At 34.0% G+C, this 15838-nt stretch overlaps 1 protein-coding gene across 5 annotated transcripts; it reads right to left on the bottom strand.

The window, feature by feature from the left end:
• Positions 1 to 373: 373 nt before the first annotated feature.
• Positions 374 to 11173, bottom strand: LOC147389553 (Cell cycle regulated microtubule associated protein). Of its 5 annotated transcripts, none has more exons than XR_015170563.1 (19): positions 10625 to 11173; positions 9477 to 9626; positions 8469 to 8558; positions 7876 to 8038; positions 7316 to 7424; positions 5376 to 5426; positions 5077 to 5168; positions 4891 to 4969; positions 4724 to 4786; positions 4491 to 4580; positions 3941 to 3999; positions 3213 to 3309; positions 3029 to 3094; positions 2869 to 2931; positions 2591 to 2665; positions 2441 to 2475; positions 2194 to 2300; positions 1663 to 1723; positions 374 to 905 (listed from the first exon to the last, which is right to left on the bottom strand). XR_015170563.1 is itself a non-coding variant. In XM_086418185.1 (18 exons), exons 1-18 carry the CDS (start codon positions 10797 to 10799, stop codon positions 887 to 889), a joined length of 1593 nt encoding a protein of 530 aa, XP_086274311.1. In that variant the 5' UTR covers positions 10800 to 11169; the 3' UTR covers positions 374 to 886. The 5 variants fall into 5 exon arrangements, 2 of the variants coding, with proteins under 2 accessions (XP_086274311.1, XP_086274312.1); XR_015170561.1 differs by having other exon boundaries at positions 2441 to 2485; positions 10625 to 11172; XR_015170562.1 differs by lacking the exon at positions 1663 to 1723.
• Positions 11174 to 15838: the final 4665 nt, after the last annotated feature.

The following is a 15838-nucleotide window of genomic DNA, read 5'->3' as shown; positions in this document are numbered from 1 at the left end:
GAGAAGCAAAACTGATTAGAGAAGCAACAGCTCTTTTAAAACTAGTAGAAATGTTCAACAAGTTGATGCTTACATTAGGAAAATAGGGAAATTCCCAAATAAGTACCTAAGTTTTCAAAAATGCTGTTAAGTGTTACATGCGTTGACACAACTACCACATAATGTTGACAAAATGCTAACAAATTTGTTAACATTAGCAACACTTTGGAAATACCAAAAACTTTTGTAATTATTTGAGAATTTACCCTAGAAAATATGGCAATCTTGTTTAAATTTTACAACAATAAGCTTTGCCAATGCTTCAGACCAATTTGCATAATGAACTATTCATTATAAGCTCTGCAACAGTAGTTCAAGAGAGGAAAAAAACATGTCTCATTAAAAAGAATTGATCCATAAAGCAGCCAAAGAATAAAACAGATGTAGTATATATGTACTCCAAGGTTTACAGATGGTGTTCTGCTACATGTTTAGTGATACTGAAAAAGAAACAAAAAAGGAGAGGGAGGGAATGCTATGCTTCAAAGATTTGAGGCCATGAAAGCTGTACAACTCTGGCCTTTTTACATCTTTATTGAGGAATGGAAATTTCCATTTTCAGAATATGACATAATCGCATGGATTTCAGAACTCCCTTCTGCTCTAACTGCTGAATCATTAGTAAACCTCCACCACACTTGATAGGAATCTGAGAAGCCAACCAAGTGAAGAAGTTGGTGTGAAGAGATCAGGGTCAACAAAATGTTTGGTAGAAGAATGGACTTCCCATGGATTTCATATACATGTATATAATTTATGTTATTTGATGAACGAAGAGCTCTGCTGATTCAGATGTGTTGTAGGTATCTGTCAATCTACGTTGAAGAAAATTTGGAACTTTTCCCTCCTAACGGATGCCCAAACTCCTGTAGCAATTTAAAGGAGAAGTTTGGTAAATTTAATATTATAAAAAAACAAATCACGTGTTGTGGGGGTGTGAGGGATTGTTTTCGCAGAGGAGAACCCATATTATAAGGCTGCAATAGATAACTTTGATATTGCTTTTTACATAGACCAGTCACAAACACACAATTGCCTTTCAAAGCAGCATTAATATACATTCAGGTAGGGAATATTTTAAGTAATTATCTCGACAACCAATTTAAAACAAGTGACCAATCAACAAAAGAAATGGATAAAAAAAAAAGAGTTAAAACCAAGGGTATGCTATTGCTTTTAACATTTAGGTTCCAAATTATGTCCAAATTGCTTAAAATTTGTTCAATGTGAACAAATTAGTAAATAAACAAACAAAACTGTCTTTAGCATACAAAACTTTGCCTTGCAACTTTATTACAAGTGGTTAAAACAAGGTTTCATGACAATTGGGAGTCATGTAAAGCAATCCAGCCTCTCATCATAACAAACCCTGAACTAAGGATCCTCCATGGCCACAGATCATCATTGTACATCTTGGTTAAGACCAGCTTCGTGTTTGTGTGTCTACTTTCCAAGTTCTCACAGGATGATTGTTAACATATTAGAGCAAGTAAACTTTTGCTATCTATTTTAGGCATGGATGACTTATGGTATGTAAGACATGCTTTCACAGATACAGTCAAGTAAATATGATCAGATTACAATATATAGGGCATGGATATCTGGAGGGGAGAGTTCTCTTACACGCAATATCTAAAGAAAGAAAGCAGGATGAACAGCCTGGAAAACCTTTGCCTATACTACACTGTGCAAGATAAAATGGATATAGCAAATAAATAAAGAAAGAGATAAATAGATACATTTTCTATGCTAAGTGAAACAAGTTCAAGCTTGAGAAATTAATTTAAATTTCTGAAAAAATAAAATAAAATAAAAGAAAAAAGTTCAGTATTCTCCGTAAAGAATTAATAAACTTCTCACAACAAGAAAAAGATGGTTATCATGGTTCTCCAAAAATGAATTTGAGATAAGATAAAAATGATGAATGCCTGATCTTCGTATTGGATGAAGTTAATATATGTAACTTATAGGGCAAAAAATCTAAGATATTTCACATAATGATATAAAATATAGCATGATGTTAGTCAGCTCACGAAATTGTTTACTTAGAGATCATGTTAGATGATACCACAGCCAGGTGCAAAACACCAAAATGATACAAGTTAAAAAACCAAAAAAAAAAATGCTCTACTTTTCAGTTATTATAGTGTGTACCTGTTCATGGTAGCCCGGGATCCAATTTCAGTGATCTCCCCACCAATCCCACATTGATTCTGCTTTCCCACAAACCTTTGTGCTTTATCTTTGACCACATGCATTATCTAAAAGTTCAGTTTATGAAAACAAAAAATTAGATAACTAAGAACAACAAAGAAAAGGAAGACTGGAATAACAATGCAAATGCCTCCTGATTTATACATAATATTAACAACTGATAAAAGTTTCCATAGGAGGAGCATACCCTATGTTCTTGATGGAAAGAATCCATTGTATTCTCTTTTGAGCCCTTACATCAAATAACACAAGCACCCATGTAAATACTGGGGAAAATTGATTATTCGAAACAATGGATAGTGAACTTATTTCAAGAGTTAACTAGAACAACAAAAACCTTGTTAGGTATACAAGCACGTTGAGGCAATTTTGCTTGAGATTCAGTATTCTGGATTTCAGATGTCAGAGACAGCTAGCATTCATACACAAGAAAACAATAAAAGGGAATGAGCTGTGAGAAATATATGCACAGGGAAAAAATACAAAGAAACTATAATACATAATTGAAACAGCAGAGTAAACTATGGTTAATCTAAAACAACTAATGATTCCTATTCTAGAGTAGAGAAAATGAATAAGATTACAGAAAACCTGACTTTAAAATAAGAAGTCTACCTTGTTAAAAAGTTCTATGGGTGGATTATGCTGAAATCTTCTCTCTGTGGGAAAATTGAATTCCTGCAAGGAAGCGAAAATTTGATATTTTAGAAAAGAATGTCAGTACATTTATACTAATGTTGTATACCACATAAAGCATCAATGTCAACTGGATTACCATGGGTACTGTGGTTTCTCGCTTGCTATTCCGAAAGACACCAATGTCTCCTTTACTTGAAAATATCTATATTAAAAAAATAATAATAATAATAATAAATAAATAAATAAAATTGAATCCACTCATGATAAATATTAACTAATACCTATCCAAGAACAAGACCCACAGACAACAACTATAGTACCTTCTTATTAAGAGGTCGAGCTTTGAATTTGTGCATTGTTTCGCATCCCTCCTGCTTTGGAGCATCTACAATATTTGGTCTGGGCATACCACACACACTAACAAGACAAAATACTTTCTAATTAAGCAACTAGTGTCATCTGAAATAAACTATGATGTCTCCTAGGACCAATTTTAACAAATGCATTTCTTAAGGCTAAATTGTGGAAAGATGCATAAACAGGCCTATATAAAAGTCATTGTTAGAGTTCTATTCATTGTATCTAACAGTTATGTTATATAAGTATTCTGAAGTAGGCTATACTTAACTGTAAAAATTACATTGGTCAGAATTTACTGGAGCTTTTTCAAACTGAAAAAAATTGAGTGTATTTTAGCTTCTATGTGAGTGCTGCTCCAAACAGAGTCCTCATTGATCATCAAAAGTATTAAGACTAGGTCATTTACTCCACACTACCAGCCAGAAAATTTAAAAGGGTATCATGAAAGTTGTTCTCACACAATGAAGAAAACTTATAACCCAGATGATAGAAGAAAACTCTGAAACGCCAGTAAAACTAAAACAGACACACAAGTTTAAGATATTTTCTTTATCAGCAAGCATGCAAAATATATAAAGAATCCTACATGAATATAATTATATAATACAAAAAAATTAAGCAGAAAAATATTTGTCCAATATGTCTAATTTTGAGGTTTAGTGGGGTTCAAAGATCCAAAAACTGTTACCTGTTGGAGTCTGTGGTGCCATTTTTTGTGATAGAATCAACCTTAATTTTGTGCATAACCTGCAATAAAAAATTGTAAGCCTCCACATTGAAAACAGAAGCCATCACTTAATTTTGTGGAAAATACCATTATCCAGTAGTCTGTCAATTGTTTGGGAAATGAATAATGATACAATGAAAAGTGTTTTGTGCACAACAGTTAAAAACTCTCCTCTGAACTGTATAATCATTGGGTTTACACCATGAATAATAAAAAAAAATCTTGCCCAAAATGTAAGATCCTTTTTCGAACAGACCTATCGTGGAACAATCAAAATGTTGGATCCGCACTCGAGCATTAATGACTATTTAATCACCTAGATAAAAGATTCTATATAAATGATTTGGATAATAAGCTTCAAAGTATCCTTCTTACTGGTCACCAAGAATTTGAATACAAAATAGATACATCTACTCTTAGGCACAAATGACAAAAACCAATGACGAGAGAACATACGGCTCGTTATATAAGTGTGTGTACGCTAAATAATTTTTTTTTTTTAATAACCTACCTTATCAGATTGGTTGCAGCTAGGCAGTGAAGACGATGGAGTGGCAGTTGAATGTTGCATGGCTCTCTCTGATGTTTTCAGGTGAAACTCCTAAGAAGCAATGGAAATATGAGTTACTAAAATCAAGTAAGGGATTTGATGGTAGAAGTAATTGAGTGGCGTGACAATACCATAAAGCAATGTGACATACTATACGAAAAAAGGAAGCAAACAGACAAATGCTAAATACTTACTTGGAACTCGGGCAACCGTGGTGTGCTCTTTTTGGGGAGTGGCAACGAAGGAGCCTTGAGAATCTGCAAAGTCATAAAAAACAAATATCTTAAGGGGGGAAAAAACCATAAAGCAACTTGCTAAGAATAAATTTCAAGCACCCATTTTATTAACTGCAAGTACCAACTTTTCTATTCAAAGGGCGTGCTCTAAACATGAATGAAGTTGGCTTCATAGTCTGTCCTAATTCTGTAGTGTTCTTGGGCCTGAAAATTTCAATCCAAGAAATGTACTGAGCTCCATAAACAAACTTATAATATCCACCTTGAGAGATATGATGAGCAACCAACAATTTGAATCGAAAAAAGTATACCTCATCCTTTGTGCCCTATGTGCTGTTTCCAGGTCAGGCTCTCTTGGAATAGTGAGTGTCAGCTTGGAGTGTGCTGAATCAGCAGGACCATCCTAAAATACATTCAAAGATATTTGAGAGAATGGAAAGTTGAATGTATTGATTTGAATTGTATATGATAGTGGGAGGAGGAAAAAAGTATGCTCTGGCAGCAATAATGTTCATAGAGAAGGATATAGGGACAGCAATAAAACATGCATAGAAAGAGAAGGTAGTACTACTCAAGGACAAGAATGTGTTTTCCAAGATAGGTAACTTACCTTTTTAGGTGCCTTGTGTATCAAATTGGACTGTTGCTTTGTATCAGGGACCTGTGTTGGAGTATTTGCAAAGGAACTCTTAATTAGAAGAATTATAGAACATAACTTGTTATGACTTCAATCTGATTCAGACAATAGCTCATGAATGCATACTAGGATGGGCAACCACCTAGGAAGTCCTTGTGTTCTTTCAATCCTTAGCAAAAAATACTCATGCATGCAGAAATGTTTCTAAATTAGTAATATATTAAAGCATTTTCGACCAATAAATAAAACATTCAGTGTACTAAATACAAGGGTGATTTAGAATAACCCTTCAAATTGGTGAATATTTTGAGATACCCCCCGGTGATTTCAAACTAATGACATACACCAACCCCTAACCTCAGGCTACTAGGGAAGACTAATAGAAATTGACATAAATGTCTTCATCTCAATCTCAAGACCGAAACTCTTGATTTCGCAGCTCCCAAAAATTTGGCATCTTCACGCTCGTAAACCTCTTTGGTAAATTTTTTAACCTCGTGTAGAAAACCCAAAAATCCTGTCTTCTACTTCTCCAAAACTGCCATCTTGTTCTTGAGTTTTGAGAAGGGGGCAAAGGGAAGGGGGGGGGGGGGGTGACGTCCCACAAAAATTTTAAAAGAATTTTTTTATGTAAGCCACATGTTACAAAAAAAAGCTGAAATGCTGAACTACACGTGGACAGTGCGTGGCCCCCACAATCTTGGGGGAAAAGAGAGAGGGTACATCTAGCCTGACTAACTTGGTACAATATCAAATCTTACTATGGATTGTTGAGCTCACCTTGTGGCATCCAACAACATGATCCGATGCCACAATGATGTGTAGAGGACAAAATTCTATGAACTTGAAAAAAAAAACTAAAAAACGATTTCACCATTAAATTTAAATTTTAAATTCAGTAGCGGTTAATTTTTTTGGACCTGAGTTTTACCATGACATCTACAAGGCTATGAGCTGGATTGCCAATTTGGTAATCCATTTGATCTCAATGAAGTTAGCAAGAAAAGTTTTTCTCTCCAAAAAAAAAAAAATCTCATAATTTCACTAACTATTATATGCTTCAACAAATCGCAATAATTCACCTAGTAGGGTTAAGTTACTCGGCAATTTGGTGGTGGAGGGGTTCAAAATAAAAGTTATTTTATCAAATGGTATGAGACTGTAATTGTTAGGATTTGTACTCAGTTCATCTTTTTAACTTCTTCTCTTTGAGAGTTTGAGTTGCAAGAAACATCTTTTCTCCCTTTTTTCTTAAAAAACATATTGAAATTGAGGCAGATTCATATGAAATCGGCATAGATGATGAATATTTCTACCCAATGTAAGATTTTTCTTTGTCTATAGCTCCTATAAAACTGATGATGTTGCTTACATGTGGTGGGGACAGCCATTTAGTGGCTTATCTTTGGATAGAATATTGTAAAGCACTTAATAGATTATAATAAACACTTTTGATTTAAAAAATAATCTAACCCTAGTTCTACTTTTATGCTAAGAATATATAATAAGACTTCTATTACGACAAATTATACATATTATTATTTAATTGTTTTCTACTTTCATCTTCATACTATTAGTTCAGGTAGACACAATATTGGAGATTGAAGATGATGGTTTTGGGTTGACACAATTCAAGGATTTATGGCAAGAGGCTAAAGACAAGAGTTTAGATCATTTTCTGTTAGTCTTTCAGAGAAGACCAAGATAAAAGAGGCATGTCATCAGGTTGAAAACATAAGGGATATCTAAAATCTTCACCAAAACACAAATGGGTTATGTCTAAATAACCCTAAATATTATTTCAGTTTAAAGTCCATACTTCATAAATGCAACCTCTATATAACTCCAAGTCTTACTAAACATATATAAGTAAACCAGAGGCATCAAAAGATTGAAAAAGAAATTCAACGCACCTTACGCAAGTGACCTCCCTCTAGCTTTTGTCTCTTGGCAGCTTGACTTTCAACCATAGAAGGGTTCTCCAATCTTCTCTCACTATTTTGAGATAATGGCTTTTGGGATCTACCATAAAATATCTAAAGATTAATAAAGAAAATAAGATTGATGGAAAAAAAAAAAAAAAAAACATAATTTGGATGAGGAAGTTGATGGAAAGAAAGAAAACATGACTTAAGAAACGAATTGAGTGCCGTCACATGACAAAATGAAAAGAAGAAGTTGAAAAGGGCCTTAATGGAGCACGATAACCAGACCCAAAAATGTTAAGCGTCCAGGGTAAAGAACATGAGAATAATGGGCAATAACCTCAGAAGCATTAATCAATGCCATTTACAAGTTTTCTTTTGGCAGAATAAAAACTTCACCAAAGAATGTAAGCAACCAAGATTTGGCAAAAAGAGATGCCATGTCAATTTTTATTTGTGAAGAGATACTACCAAGAGTTAAGCTAAAAGTCTTCATGCTCTTCCCTATCAAGATCTCAAGCTATCTAACTAAGATAAAGAACTGAAACCTTAGCAGAAATCGGCTGGAACAATGGACTTCGCGTGGTTGATTTTGCTTGGCCAACTGACTTGCAGTAGGTTTCATTAAAGTCGAGCCCCTAGAAAATGATGCCTTCAAAGTGCTTTTAGCTTTTGGAACATCTTGAGCCACATGACAATGAAATGTGAACCCTACAAACAGAAGAATGTTATAGGAACGGAAACAGCGTGACATTGGAGAAGGGAACAAAAGAAACTTATTACAAAAATAAAGACAACAAAAGAAAAAAGAAACATGATTAAACAATTGCAGATGCAAAGAATCCCTGAGATTCACATACTTTCTTTCAAGAAAAGTAAGAGATAGAATCTACAACTCCAACTCCTTGAAATTGGAAATAAATCTACTGGAGTTATAAGTGCGCACGCAGGCCTGCGTGTGTGTGTGTGTGTGTGTGTGTGAGAGAGAGAGAGAGAGAGAGAGAGAGAGAGAGAGTTGATCCAAACTATGAAATATATAAAACACATACCACTTCAAACAACTACAAGCTGAAACATTGAAAACACTGGTCTGTTTCTTGCAAGAGAGTTGCCAATAGTATTAGTAAGCAAACCAAGGTACCTGTCTTTAAGGTTTGTTGTTCACTTTGATCATTTTGAAGATTGCCAGTTGATAAGTTGAGGACAACTCCTTGGTCAATCCCTTCTTGAACTGACAATGAAGAAAAACATACACAGTTATCAGTGTGTAATTTTTTATTTATATTTGGATAAAGCAGAATTAAAAAGTCTTTTGGAAATCATTCCAGTTTTTGCACCCTGCAAAGGACATTGCTTGACAAAATCAGGTCTCTTATTGGATGCCAGACCCTAGTGGATTTTCACTATACACGTCAATGCATATGAGCCAATCAGGAATCTACATGTGGCAATCCTGGGCTGTGTGATTAGAGATTCTCTCACCTTAGCACGGGTCATGGTAGAAAAAGTCAATTTTTGCATAGTAGATGTTGAAACATATTTGAAGACGACTACAACACATAATTGCATAGCTATGGAATGAATTGGGAAATTGTAAATAAGATATTTCAGCTGTCAAGGAAAACAAGTGCGTGCATATGCATGTGTTAATGTGTATAAGTTACTAATTACTAGTATTTCGATAAGTTGTACCTCGAGGCCATCTCATCCCCTTTTCTCAATAAAATTTTAACTTGTAAAAAAAAAACTAATTACTAGTATTGAATGGTCACAGATGAGCACTCCAGTCATCGAGAAATTTTAAATTTCTAAAATAATTAATCATATAATTAGTATTATTTGTATGACAATAAAAAACAAAATAATGTGTATATATGTCTCAACGATCAAAATAAACATAAGACATTCTTCTAAAAACAATGCAAACTCCTATTCAATTTATCAAACGTGAAACACGCCAATGTAAGCAGAGCATACAATCAATCATATACTCTGATCAATCTTAAATGTATATTTATTAAGGCATTATTACTTCGACTATGGGATTGTCAACATATACACTTTTCTGAAACAAGATACAATCATGATAAAAAATGGAGTCCGATAAAAACAAAAGTCGAGATCATAATAGTCACATATCAAACAATACCTCTGCAATTTTTACCTGATAATTCTGAACTCATGTTAATATCTGAATGAGTGGAGGAAGAATCTTCATTTTCTGCATCTTTAGAATTTGGAGAGGTGTTGATATTTTCATTGAGGATGCCTCCCCACAAATTTAGACTTGCCGCAAAAGCTGAAAATAAAAAATTAAAAAATATATGAGTTGAAAATAAAAATTTAAAGAGAATAAAAAATTTTCCAATTCAAAAGCAGTGATACGAGTCACAAAATTGCAATTTACACATGAAAAGTCAATTCAATGTAAGTGCTAAGGGATGATATGTAAAACCTCTTAGACTGAAATAATAATAATAATAATAATAATAATAATAATACAAAAAATAATATTGATGAGGAAAATTCATGGTTATCTACACTTGTTATACTGTCATCTATAATGGAAAACCCCCATAGAGAAATATGAAAGTCAATACACCGAGTGGCCCAGAGACGAAGTCTCATGCAGTTAAGTATTTGGGTGGGGGGGGGGGGGGGTCAGAGGGGGCGGAAAATGCTACAATTTGGAATTTGAAATCTAGAAGCAGGCCATGAATTGACAAGATAACATAAATTTGCAGAAAAGTCCATAGAAACAAACCCAGTAAGTCCTCACCAATGCAAAAAAAAAAACTAAAATCTTTACTAATAATGAGAGAGAGAGAGAGAGAGAGAGAGAGATCCTAAACGGAAACCTACTTCTAGATGAGTAACCACAAAACAGAAATCAAAGGAAAAAAGACCCATCACCTTGAAATCAAGAAAGATGTGACCTTACCAAAATTATGCTAAAGTTTAATTACATTAGTTCCTAAACAACCAATTTTTTAAATTAAAAAAGGGAAAAATGCATATAAAAGAACATAATCTTACCTAGAGAGCGAAACCAAACCAACCCCACAAATATACCAAAAACAAGTATAAAAAGAACCAAACTTTAACATCCATGATGTCCAAATCAAGAAAAATGCATCATTTAAGGCCTAAAGAATCCCTCTTACAGCAAATCCCAAGCTTAATCACAAAAAACATTCGCATTTTCCCAAATCAAAAACCAAAAAAAATCATTAAAGCAACTAAACATGTCGAAACACGTTTCCACAACAAAGACGAAGATTGAAGCAAACAACTTACGCGAAGGAGGATAACTTCCAGCTGTATCGAACCAGAGCTCTGCATCTAGAGTCTCCAAAGGCGATTCTTTACGACTGAAATCGAAGTACCGCAAAGCATCGAACTCGTAATCAAAATCGATTTCCTCAGCCAGAAATCCTTCTTCTTCAACGTTATCTTTCATTTCGTCGTCCATCTCTCACTTCTTCTCTTCAACAAAGGAGACTGTTCCGTACAAAGAATCGTTATCTCAAGCGAAGAAACAACAGTTATGAGGACGCCATTGATTTCTGGATTTTTCTTTTTCTCCTCTGATTTCTGAAGCTCTGTTACTAAATCTGATTAAACCCTAAAATCTGGCAAATGAGAGAGAGAGAGAGATTTCTTGGTTAACGGCGAATTAAACGGCGTAGATTTCGATGAACACAAAGCCGCATGAAAGGTAAGAATGGTGACAGAGAAAGACCGGAACGTTTTCTTATGGCAAACGTTAATCATGTAGTTCATGTAGTTGGATAGCTAAGAACCTCCACATCTCCTTTTTCCCGCCACATGGTGCATTCTTTGATTAAAGTGGCCCTAAACTTTTAGTGAACTAATGGAAGACCTTTAATACGAGAAATATATTATGAGGGCATAGTGGCCTACCAATATCTTTTCCGAAATCGAGTCTGAACATATAGTCTCGCTCGAAAAACTTGTGGCTCAAGTTTTAGATACTAATAAAGTACCCCAACGTGGTGATATGAAAATTAGCATAAAAGATAGGCACATCTGGATAAATGATTAGACAAGCTTATTAATAGATAACATCGCCACGAGTCTGACATAGAATCGTCAATTAAATACGAGCACACGTTTTGACAGACAATGTCATCTTGATGCAAAGTATGGTACTCGACATGATGTTGAAATGTATTTTAGATTAACACATGTTAATATTTCCGATCATGATATCCATCAAACAATTAACAATATATTCATATATTTAAAGTTATATGATAAATTGACAAACTCTCTCTCATCCCACCCCACAACTATGCATAGAATCATAATGTACATCATTTTATACACAATCACCAATCATGTGGGGAGAGGGGGGGGGGGGTGTTGTTGTCAGAGGGGAGAGGGGGAACTAGAAAATAACGACTCAAGTTAGAGAATCACAAACTCTTTATTTTTTATCAGAGCAAATAAATTACAAAGATTGAGGTCAGAATGATAATTTACACTCACAAAATATTTAATATTGATTTATAGTCATTTGATGAGAGCATTTTTATTGTGCTTGTAGATAGTCAAAATTATTTGCTCGAGTCAAAATACAATGGTCAAAATTATTTATCGGGTGATTAAGGCTTATGTCCAAAGGTGATTTAGAACCTAATTTTTTTCTTGCCAGGTGGAACTCAAAAGAGACGTTGGTTGAATAGTTAACTAAGTCGCATCAGTACAGAATCCAAAACTGTTTATTGCGTTTCAAATTGATAGGTCTGAAACTATTAAAATATTACGTTAAAGAAATTTGGATTTTAAATGACGGATATACCCTATGAGTTTTCTTATAATGCCACATGTTGCTTTTACCTTTTTTAAAATTCAAATGGATTGGGACAATACCGTCATTTGTCTGAAAGCTCAAGAATCTCTTTGTCTTTTTGTGGGAAAAGCCGGTTTTTTTCTGTCTCGGAGACTCGTATCTGGAGGCCAAACTCTGCTGAAACTGTAGAATTTCGGATTTTTACTGGTGGTGTGTTCTTGTTCTCCTAACAAAATGACAGTATTGTCCTTAACGGTTCTATTCTTCTTTCGGGCCAGGACAAATTTTTCTTTTTCTGATTTAAATCAGAGGGGTACGCTCCTGCAAAATTTTTAAAAGGGAGCATGAAATGACAATAACGTCCTTGGACAACGATAGGTTTCAAAATATATCCGTTAGTAAGAATTCAAATACGAACCCATACAACACATGGCGTACGTAGTGTTGCCAATTATTTTAAGTTTCTCCCAAGAGACTCTTTATTTTATTCTATAAAAAATATAAATTGTGAGACCAAATCTGGATCTCTCTTTGAGATTTTCTCTTAATGTTCTTCTCGAATTCATGCAAGTTGCTTAAGATTTCACTCTATTGCGCTACATTCCTTAGTCTTCATTTCATGTCTTCTTTATGTCCATGTAATAATTGGAGATGCACATGGAACATCTTCACTTGTATTTTTGTACAAAATGTATGTTATGGTAAGTAAAATGTCCTTTCAAGCATCTCATCTAAAGTCAATTCTCTTGACTTTTTAGAATCGTATCATTTTCAATCAATCACTATTATCCAATGATCTAAAAGACATTTCAACTTTCTTTTATGCTCGCTTGCTATCAAATTTATTTTTACTACTCTAAATGCGTGTTGTTTCCTACATTATCGTTCTAAAGTTGGGAGTACTTCTAATTCTAAAGCCATCCATGTAATTCCAACACAACTGGTGATGTTAGGTCAAGTCCGTTTCTATTATTAGGCTTGGGTCATATGTTAAGGTGACATGTGTTCCCTTAAATGAATGTCAATTCTTATTTCTTCGAAATTTTTTAAAATTAGTTGGACCTTGATTTAATTTGGTTGGACCAACTTACATTTATTAAATACATTTAAAAAATATAAAAAATTAAATCCATTTTTTTCCCACGAAGATTTGATTATTAGAGAGTAAGCAAAAATAATAATTATTAAATAAATATCCCATTATGGAGATTATTGTATTTCTTAAAAATCTTATCTTTTGAAGGAAACTATTCAAGATTTTTATATTTTAAAATATTCATTTAAACAAATTTTCACTGATTCAATCATATAGAGAAAATATTTATCGATTTGACTTGTGGGCATACTTGGTCCCGATATTGAAATCTTAATCAATAAATATTAAAATCAAAATCCATAAACATTGGATGGAACTAATACATTGGCGCCCAAGTCACATTTCTAGTGCCATATAAATTATAATTTTTTTTTAAATAATGATTTTCTAACATCTCTTCTAGCATATGCCCCCGTCACAGAACCATAAATCATTTGTCTTGGGATACTCAGAATCATAAATCTTTTTCTTATGTTTCCCAAGGCAAATGATCTATAGTTCTGTGATGGGGTGTATGTCAGAGGGGGGCGCTAGATTATCACGTCTCTGTTTTAGAGAGATACTATTGTCACACCAACTTTTGTTAACACTACACCAATTATGTGTAATTCTTTGATGATTTACATAAGAATTGGTGTGGCACTAACACAATTTGATGTGACAATAGAAGTTATTATTATTTTGTACTTTAATTTTCTGGTGGAAGATTGCTAGGAATAGTTGGATTCACTATCTGACCTAGAGACTCTTGTTTTGGTGTTAATTTTGTTTTAAAAGAAATTTATATCTGTGTCCCTATAGTATCTGATATAGAAATGAAATGTGACAGTTTTGTACCATTTCTTTGGTAGATATAAATGATATTTACTTCTACACTAGACTGCATTCAATTGGTAATGAATTGTAAATCTTCAAGACGGTAGAGGGAAGTAAATGTGATATTAATTATGTTTCTTTGGCATTGAATGGCTTTCCTTGGATTCTCCTTTCTCTGTATTGAACTCGCAACCCGAGTAGGGGAGTGGACCATATGTGGTACTTCTGTTTTCTTTTTTCTTCTCGAGTTCCTTGTGTCATCTTTATATGATTGAGGGGTTGAGAGCACCACATTAATGCGACACTAAAATCCTGTCGAGGAGTTTATTGACCATCCATTTTTAAAGTATTGGATTTTGTTACAATAATTTTATTTTTATTTTTTAAATATGACGTGTACCATGATCCTTAGATGACTGAGGTGGTGTTTTCTTCAAGGAGACGCTCTCTCCTGACTGTGGAGAGAGCGCCAAAGGAAAAAAAGTATCACAGAGGATTCGCTCTCAGCCAAGTTCATGGGGCAAATGATAAATGTATGCATGTGTACGCATGTCCACATGTACGTTCTACATGTATTTATGTTCACATTTATGAGTCATTCATGTGGAGCAATAGCATCAGGGGTGGAGCCAGGATTTTCTTGTGTGGGGGCAAACTATAGTTAGTTGTATAGTGAAGATGAATGATTTTAGGGAGAAATTAAGAGATTTTTAGTTAGAAGTTGAAGAAAATGATATTTAAGTCATTTCCAATTAATTTTTGAGAAGTCCTAGTCAATAGGCAATGTCATCAACAAAAAATTGAAAAGGTGAGAGAGTGGAGACAAATGGGGCATGTAATTAGTTGAGAATATAGGAATGTCTCAAAGTCCTGTGCGGGCAAAAATTGGAAGGAGGTGAGGGTGTGAGAGCACATGGGGAGAGGTGAGGGAATGGGGGCAAATGGGGCATGTAATTAATTGAAAATATAGGGGTATCTCAAAGTTTTGTGGGGGCAATTGCCCCCACCAGCTCCTTACTAGCTCCGCCTTGGATAGCATGCTCCATCCCTAAGTTATCGAATTTACACCCTCTATATGGAATTGTGAACTAATATGGAATAAATCAGCTTATAGTATTATTTGTTATAGGTTGTGGAACAGATTTGCAAACCAATTGTTGCCATGTACAAGTTTTTTTCATTAATTTTGACAACCTCAATATAACATTTGCATGATCCAATATAAATATATAAATATATATATATATATATATATATATATATATATATATATATATATATATATATATATATATATATATATATATATATATATATATATATGGGGGGCGTTCAAGGGCCAACTTTTTAGCAAACTTTTTGGCAAAACATTTTTCAAAACATGAGTTAGAGGTTTTGGAATGGGTTGATTTTTGGTGAGGATGATCTTTACGGTGAGTAGATCATCCTCACCAAAAATCAGACCATTCCAAAACTTCTAACCCATGTTTACAAGCTGAAAAATCGTGGACCGTCCATTTTTTGTAAACTGTTTTTGATGGGGTTAGAAGTTTTGGAATGGGCTGATTTTTGGTGATGATGATCTCCTCACCGTAGAGATCATCCTCACCAAAAATCAGCTCATTCCAAAACCTCTAACCCATGTTTTGAAAAATGTTTTGCCAAAAAGTTTGCCCTTGAACGCTACCCTATATATATATATAATATATATATATATATATAGGTGGTGTTCGGCAGCCATGTTGTGAGCCAAAATTTGTCCTATATGAGTTAAAATTTTCGG

The sequence above is a fragment of the Akebia trifoliata genome, chromosome 12 (genome assembly GCF_017979445.1).
Source record: "Akebia trifoliata isolate Shusen 1 chromosome 12, ASM1797944v1, whole genome shotgun sequence".
In the NCBI taxonomy this organism is placed as follows: Eukaryota; Viridiplantae; Streptophyta; class Magnoliopsida; order Ranunculales; family Lardizabalaceae; genus Akebia; species Akebia trifoliata.
This window is presented reverse-complemented; position numbering and strand designations above follow the sequence as displayed.